Source organism: Ascidiella aspersa, chromosome 8 (genome assembly GCF_963924565.1).
Source record: "Ascidiella aspersa chromosome 8, kaAscAspe10.2, whole genome shotgun sequence".
NCBI classification, from domain to species: Eukaryota; Metazoa; Chordata; class Ascidiacea; order Phlebobranchia; family Ascidiidae; genus Ascidiella; species Ascidiella aspersa.
This window is the reverse complement of record NC_139454.1, coordinates 13,670,857-13,679,004: the sequence shown is the minus strand read 5'-3', so window position 1 is coordinate 13,679,004 and position 8,148 is coordinate 13,670,857. Positions and strand designations below refer to the sequence as shown.

General features: G+C 36.7%; 1 protein-coding gene across 1 annotated transcript in view; it reads left to right on the top strand.

Moving 5' to 3' along the window:
- Positions 1-403: 403 nt before the first annotated feature.
- The window catches only part of LOC146136230 (uncharacterized), a 22,890-nt gene continuing 15,145 nt past the window's right edge, over positions 404-8,148 (top strand). The window contains exons 1-4 of the mRNA XM_083395367.1: positions 404-522; positions 4,498-4,574; positions 5,347-5,425; positions 5,513-8,066. Of these exons, the coding sequence (XP_083251493.1) occupies positions 465-522; positions 4,498-4,574; positions 5,347-5,425; positions 5,513-8,066 (2,768 nt within the window). The 5' untranslated portion in view covers positions 404-464. The remainder of the gene's footprint in view (positions 523-4,497; positions 4,575-5,346; positions 5,426-5,512; positions 8,067-8,148) is intronic.

Sequence of the window (8,148 nt, the reverse complement as noted above, 5' to 3'; positions counted from 1 at the left end):
TACAGACAGAATTTTTACACAAAAACTAATGATTTTGAGCCCTACTCCCCACGTTCAAACCTAAACAGAAAGGCAATAATGTGATTTGACCAAATAGTGGTAAAACATATTAATAAGGCAAAACAAATTCCCGCAAAGCGGAAACTGTTTTGCCCTCTATTAATAATTCAAACAAACGGCATCTTTAGGGCTCTTACAAAGAAAAAATAGACCTAAATTAAGTTTGCATTTGAGTTTTAGTAATTTTGTATGCTGCTAAAAGAAAACTTGTTGCCGTCAGAATTACTGTCGAAAAACTTTCTACCGCTAGAGGTCGCACTCTACCAAGAAAGCAACTTGTATCCCACAGCTTATTTGCTTTTCACATCACGATGATTCATTTCTTTCGTGGTCGTTTCGCAGATTCAGAATGCAAAATTTGCGCAGTTGATTGCCTTTTGGTTTCAGACTATTTTATTTTTGAAATGCCAAGAACAAAACAGCAGAAGCCGAGACACATCGTCGATCGGGAAAATCGTAATGGTGAGTATTAAACATTATTTTGAATTGTTTGTGTAATTCAGGTTTGATTAACGTTAAAGTAGTAGTTTCTCACTACATGTCGCATATACTTAAATCATAATAATTAAATATATATTAAGATTGAATTACACTATTTTTTTCTTGGTATACCATGTAGGCAACATACAAAGGCACATTTTTGTATTTGTAAGTTTTTGAAGTGTTCGATATTAAATAGCTTAAAAATAACTCTAAATCTCATTAGTTTTGTTGTTGTATAAAACGAGGTCGTGTTGCAGAACGCGTGTAAATTATATTTCCAAAAGTTTTAAGGCGTGATATCGTCGTTTCTATTGATTTTTGCACTATGCATATCCTGAAAAGGTTTTCGTTTGTGACACAAATTACTTTTGTGTTACACAAATTACCTGTTCACAAAATAATTTTTATGATAACATTTTAACATTTTAGGGTAGTTTATTTTTATATAGCTGGTATGGGTAGAATATTAATAGGAACACAATGCTTGATTATGAAAAAGGATATGTTTTCGTACTAACCTGGCTTGAAAGGTTTATAAGGTATTTCTACTGATTTGCTGTGTAACTCGTCGCATATTTTAAAATATGCAGCTGACAATGATTTTCTGTGAAACACTGTTATATATGATAATGTGTAGAAATAATGCTGTGGAAAAATGTTAGTTGTTAACCACGCTTTATTTGAAATCTATCTGCGCTAACATGCCTTGTAGTGGCTGATTATAATAATCAGATGCTGCCCGGTGACACTAACAATGACAGCTAACCATTTCGAATTAAAATAAAATGTCCATCTACGCTGTTTGCTTACATTAACATAAAATACTACAAATGAGATTTTACACTAATTAACCAAGTATACATGCACATTTATTTTGCAAAAATATTCAAACTATTTGTGAATAAAAACAAAAATTATCGTTCGACACAGCGACTTCTTATTAAAAACATGTGATGTGCGTGACGTCGCCATTTTGTCTTTTATATATACCGAATTTATATATTTATTGTATATATTTAGAATTTTATACATTTCTTTCATATATTTATTGTGTTGCTGTTTAGACTCAGAGCAAGCAATCGTCGTTCCTAATGTGGCCATTTGAGTATAGGCGCGTTAAAGCTAATTCACCAAAGTATTGTGCTGTTTTTGCACGAAGCATTGTGAGTGTGCGCGTGCGCGCGCGTTTATGAGGCTGATGAGATGTGTCCTCCCCTCACACTTTTAAACAGGAACATCCCAACTCGCCAGATTTTGCGTAGGGTATTGGCACCAGAATGTGTTCATGACTACAAATGGCGATGTTTTTTAAATTTGCGAACTGATGCCTGTTTGTCAACCAAAAGTTATAAAATGACAAGAATTTAATTTAATTTACCCCAAAGACAAAATAATTGTACATACTTTGCAATAATAAATATACAAAAGTCACAAGTAAGCTTGTTAATAACTATTTTCCACATTAATGTGGGGAATTGTATTATTAAAGCTAAACTCGTGAACGTGTTTTTGTGTTGTATTCGGGAATTAGACGAATATCGTAAATCCATGCAGTCACCATTTTGGGCATCGATTGGTTGTCTTGTTACGCGGTAACTAAAAAAGCATTTGCTTATTCCTACCATTTAGTATTTAATTCACTTTTTACCTTGTTAAACGGAACATATTGATATTGCACTTTACTTGTTATGGCAATAAAAGTAAAGTACACTGGCGCTGAATAGAGGATGGTGATGACGACGATGATGCATTGAACGGGCGTTGTGTTGGACGACGGTGCAAAGGGCTCTCGAGTGGACGCTGTGTGATTTATAAATTGACTCAGTCTTCCCCCGCGTATGTGACCGAGGCTGAATCACAAACGGCGCTGTGACCCAAGGATTAAAGATTTGTTTGAAAACCAATATACCATATATATTAAATAATTTACAATGGTATAAAAATTGCAAAAAAAAAATATTTAGCGTTGCTTATGCTTATTTTTGAAAATGGTACTAGATAAAAACATATTTTTGGTACTTATAGTCAAACACATTTCTAACAGTTGTATCGTAAACAAGCTGTAATTTGTGTTGGCCCTCAAACTTGGCCACGCATGAATTGTTCGGTAGGCCAGAGCCGAGCATTAAATGCGTCTAGCCACAAGCGAAATCGCCTATGTTTATATTCTAAAATGTTCGCCTGTGCAATAATAGGACTTTTCACGCCTTCATAATCCGGGTTGAACTTTCGCACGGTGGGTTCGCACTGGTTGCCCCCTACGTGCCACAAGGATATTGCCAAGTTAAGTTAATAAATTGAAGAAAAAAGTGAGCATAACCTTTTAACAGCGCCACGATAGGTTATGTGATATCCTCGGGTTGATTTTCTACCCCTAATAGCACCAAGCTCAATGTAATTGATAAAGCAGACACTTTTTTCTGCACCATTTAACCTCTGCTGATTTGCTCCCTACACAGCGTCATGTATATATTTGGCAGAACCCTTCTCTCTCTATTTGGCTGTATGGTTTTCAGCCCTCGGCCGCTTCTCTATGTTTGTTTCCATAACAACCAGCGTACCCCCATAACATTGCAGTCAATTTCCTATCTGCTAACAGGCCAACTGCCGAACAGTTCACCAACATAAAAAATAATAAGAATTATTGGTAAAAACAACAAACAATGTGAGCATATTATTATTGCTTTGTGCTGTACTTCTGAATTGTTCTGTGTAGGATGTGCCCTATCTCGTGACGTGGGAATAACTTATTTCCTGAATTGTGGCTGCTAAACTTGCTCTGGGCGGTCTTATGTGTTGCGTTTTACGACAAGTCGTTTACCCTTTTCTAAAACTGTAAATCATAAACAGGCGATAGGGTTTTTTAATGCCTTCTAAAATTCTGTAAATGTGTATGATGTGTTCCTTAATTAGTAGCGGTTTTGAGAATGCGATACAAAATGTTTAAATTTTTAACACATGATTGAATTTTTATTATTGAGAATAAGTATTCGTACGCTTCGCAACTCTGCACACGTCACAATTGTTCCAATTTCAAAACTAAAATTATATGCTGATACGTATTGGTTAATAGTCTCGACGTGTTGATGACATTTTCCATTTGTATCCCGTTAAATATGTTAAACGGTTATTTTCTACCAGAACATCGGTTCGTCTCCATCAGGGAGCGCTCGTGTGTATACATTGCATGTCCTTCCTCTAACTTATCCCGACCCGCGCCGACGTTCTGGGTAAAAACAAGTCATATTTTTACCAGTTGGCCTCTGCCCAGCGTTCTGGAGATGTCAGAGATATCCCGTGTGCCCCACAATTATCCTATAAACAACATAGGCTACTAAAACATACAACACACTTTCTCGCATTTGTTGTCACGTAGACGTAGAATAACAATGCTCTATTAGTTAGTTAACCTATTTGTGTATTGTAATGTTTTTTGTTATAAAATAGCGATATGAAAAACACGTTGCTATCTCAGTTTTACCACTAACTCTGTTTATCTGACATATAAGTAAACTGAAAGTTAGCACTTTACCAAAAAGTATAAAACTGCTTTGTTTGAAAAAAAATGAATGATCTTAAAATGTCCCAAAATGCAATTAGATTTTTGAGATACATTTATAGGCTTTCAATTTAACTTTTAAATTGTCGATTTTAACAAATAAGACAATGCCACCATTACAAAAAAACTTGTGCTTGTTTGCACTTTGCAGAAAAGTTCAGTGCTGTCACATAGAAAGGGTCCGTTAGCCATTGCCGCTTGCTTGGTGTTGCTGCAAAAATATCTTATGTAGATACTTTCCACAAAATAAAAACAATGCTACAAATATTTTACGCTTTGTATATGTATAGTATTTGAGTGAAACAAGTTTAGGATTGACTGAGTTTTTAGTTTTTATACAAATCGTTTTGTTTGTAAAATTTCGCTCGATAAAAATCGCTATATAATATTTACAGATGAAATCGGGGATGGATATTTCTCTGACTCAGCCAACGTAATTAGCAAAAATTCTTCCGAGGACGAACTTGTTGAGGTAAACGCATATTAACTACGCTAAGTTTTATTTTCTGATGGATGGGAATCTCACATTTGAAGTGATAAATTATAAGAGGTAAAGCTGAGTGTCATATAGGCAAACTACATGTGTTTATGAACAGGCGACAAGTAACAATCGATCGGACGCAAAACATGACTTAAAAAAAATTACGCAATTAGATGAAGGCGTAGCGGAAAATGTGTTTTTCCCAAATCTAAGAAGTGCATGTAAACGTGCGCTTTTCACCTGAAATTTTAGACAAATACCAATTTTAAACCAACTTTACCAACATTTAATATTTCTACATAACATATATTAAAAATACCTTGGATACACCGTATGTAGCACGTGACGTAGAATAATTAAATCCTGTGAAAGTTACCACAGTCAAACGTTAACAACAACAAAAATAATACCCGATTTTAAATTATTATTATTATTAACGAGGTGTGTTTTTAATAGCTTATAAATGTTAAGAAATCCTCGTTTATTTAAACACAACCAAATCTAGACGTATATCGCATCTTAAAGGCTATGCCGCCTTTTTAAAATATAGGCTGGTAACTTGTGGTTTAAACAAATGATATACCTGTACCAAAAATCTGTGGTTTGGGAAACCGCATTATGACCTGTTTATTTTGAAAAAATTCTATGTCCTCACGATTAAAAAGTAAAAAAATAGACTTTGTTTGACTTACAACCTATATTTAATTAAAAAGAAACCGCTCATAAAGAAAAATATTAACTGTGTTTATATGTGTACTGTTAGGACATTCCATTTCAACGCGCAATCGAAACAGTAACAAAGATTGATGGAAATAAGAACTTTATCGATCCCTGTTCCCCCGGTGAGTGCGCCTCGAATTGTTATTTTGTAAAGCTAAACATTCAGCTTTTCGGAATAACGAATAAATCGGAAAACATTTTAACCGCAGAAATTTCTTTGCATCCCAGCAAAGATTTCAACGATTCAGGCGGCGTTCTGACAAAAAGTAAACAAACTGTCTCCAACATGGATGGCGCGGTCATCCATTCGTTTAAAAGTAATAGCGTTTGTCTTCCTCCAAATCAAAGTTTATCAAACCAAGAGCATGGGGGTATAAATAAAACTTTTGCAACGAATGAAAGCGTTAGAGCTTCAAGAAATCAAGACGATACTTTGTATTTGCAACGCCTTTCTGAAGAAAATACCTTATCGAGGGACTACGTAAATGATTGGTTACATCCGAGAAAATCTGGCAGTTCCCCAACCAGCAACGACGTTCAGTATAAGGTTTTGTCAGCTGCAGCTGCCCAGTATGTTCAAAATATCAAAAAGCTGATGGAGAACAAATCTTCGGAGACATCATTTCTCAGGAACAGAAAAGATAAACCTGTTACACCTGATTTTTGGTCAATGCTTACAAGTGCAGGAAAGCAACATCCTCATCATGCAGAACACATAGCTCAAACCGATAACAATTTGGTCCACTCATATATGTCAAATCTTAGTAAAAGATGGACGTCCATCATTAACCAAAAGTTATCTAAGAAAGAAGAGCATAACTCTATATATTCAAATTGTAATTTGCCTTTTGGCAAGTCAGCAGACCAAAATTCAAGGTTTGAACCCAATAATACACTTTTATCAGAGAAAACCAGCCGGGATTTATACGTATCAAAGCCCTCACATGGTAATATAGGTTCAAAAGATGATCAGTCGTCCATTGAATGTTCACCTTCGTTGAAAATTACCTGCGATTCAACTTTAAACAGAGGTTTTAAAATAGCTAGTCCTCATTCTGCTCCAGCCTCTTTCTCTGATCAATTTTCACCATGGCAACAACTAGCAGTTTCTCAACGTGATCAGCAGACAATCCGTCCTTGGTCTTCAACTGGTCCACTTGGCATTTTATCGCCTCAGGACTTAGGCGATGCCGAAACCTCTTCTTTTCCAAGTCCCGTTTGTTTTAGCCCAATACCTAATGTCAAAGCTCATCTCAAGACAAGGGACAGTGAAATATCGCACAATTTAAACACAGCCTCAATTAATGTGAAACAACACTCGATTTCTAGCATTAAATCATCTAATCAAGGCAGCCCTTGTCCTAAGCTTTCCAACTCGTCTAGTCCTGCAAATATTAACTCATGCAATTTAAACAGCGACATATCACCGATGACAAATATATCTGGAAACGAAATCGCCATGTTTACCCCCAACCACATTAATACCGTTTGTAGTCAGCTACAAATGCCTTATTTACCAATTTCAACCAAGTTACTAGGATCTTCAAAATTACCATCAGGATTGCTTTCCTCCCCTTTCGGCGGCTTACCTGCTCCTGTCATTCAAACACCTTTATTTCTTCCAGGCCAGTTACCACTCGGGGGATTTTGTAATACGCATCTGTTAACGTCGCATTTTGGAAATATAGGACAGTCTGCATCCAATGTGGACACAACTCCTCAAGTACATTCAGCGGGGGGTAAGATAAATTCTTCCCGCAAAAGCCGAAGTCGCGGACAACCGATAGACAGTGTACATGCCGCAATAGTTCGAGAAGCCAAGGAACAGTTTAAGGGTCTTGATCCTGAAAACATGTATATACAGTGCCCAATATGCCAAAAGCGAATAAAACGACTATACCACTTTCAACGACACATGCGTATTCACACAGGCGAAAAGACCCATCAGTGCCCTTGCTGTCAATACAAGTCGGTAAGAAAAGATAATTTGAAAAGTCACATGAAAACTCATGAGAAACAAAGTATCGAAAACTCCAGAAGAACTGTGCATGAAAATACCTTCCAAGAACGTCGAGCCCATCAGTACGCCGATGGCAGAAAAAGTAGCGTGATTGAAAATAACGAAGAGGAGCCGGAAAAGCAGCAACGTGCGTTACCAGCCCATCGAGCAGCCAACGAGTACTCAGCGTCGTTTACCTCTTCCTACGCATCGCCGTATCCTTTTCCCTACTTCCCCCACCAACAGTATTCTTCTAGCCCTTATGTAAATATCTCTCCTTCCAGACTACAGCAGCACCATCAACCGAATCACCGCGATAAAGCAACTGTTAAAGGCGAAACGTCCGCCATAATTACCAAAGGGAAATATTCAAGGAAAAGCGATTCCTCTTCAAGCGACCCTCTTTCGCCTGATGCGGATAACCCGACAAATAAAACAACGATCGTTAATAACTCTGCACCGCTGTCTCACGGTCAATCAACCAACAAGCCAAAGCACATGTCAGACAAAAATATTTTTAGGGCAATAAAAAATTCTGAAGATTCATTACAGCAAAGTGACATTAGCCTGGTAAAGACATGGAATGACAATCAGAACAACAGCAACAGTACAAAAACTGGGCATATATTCCGAACCTGGGGAAACGATGATGTAGCCGGTTCCACAGGTGACAAGTTGCCAACAACCACACCCTTTGGCGGTTCACTCGACAACAGCTCCATCACTAGCACCGATTTTCAAAATTTCAATAAGTTTTCTGCAGGGTTCGTATATGTTGCCATTTTTAATCTCCACATTTATTATAAATAATAATTTTATAGCATACACACGTATTTTTATATATTA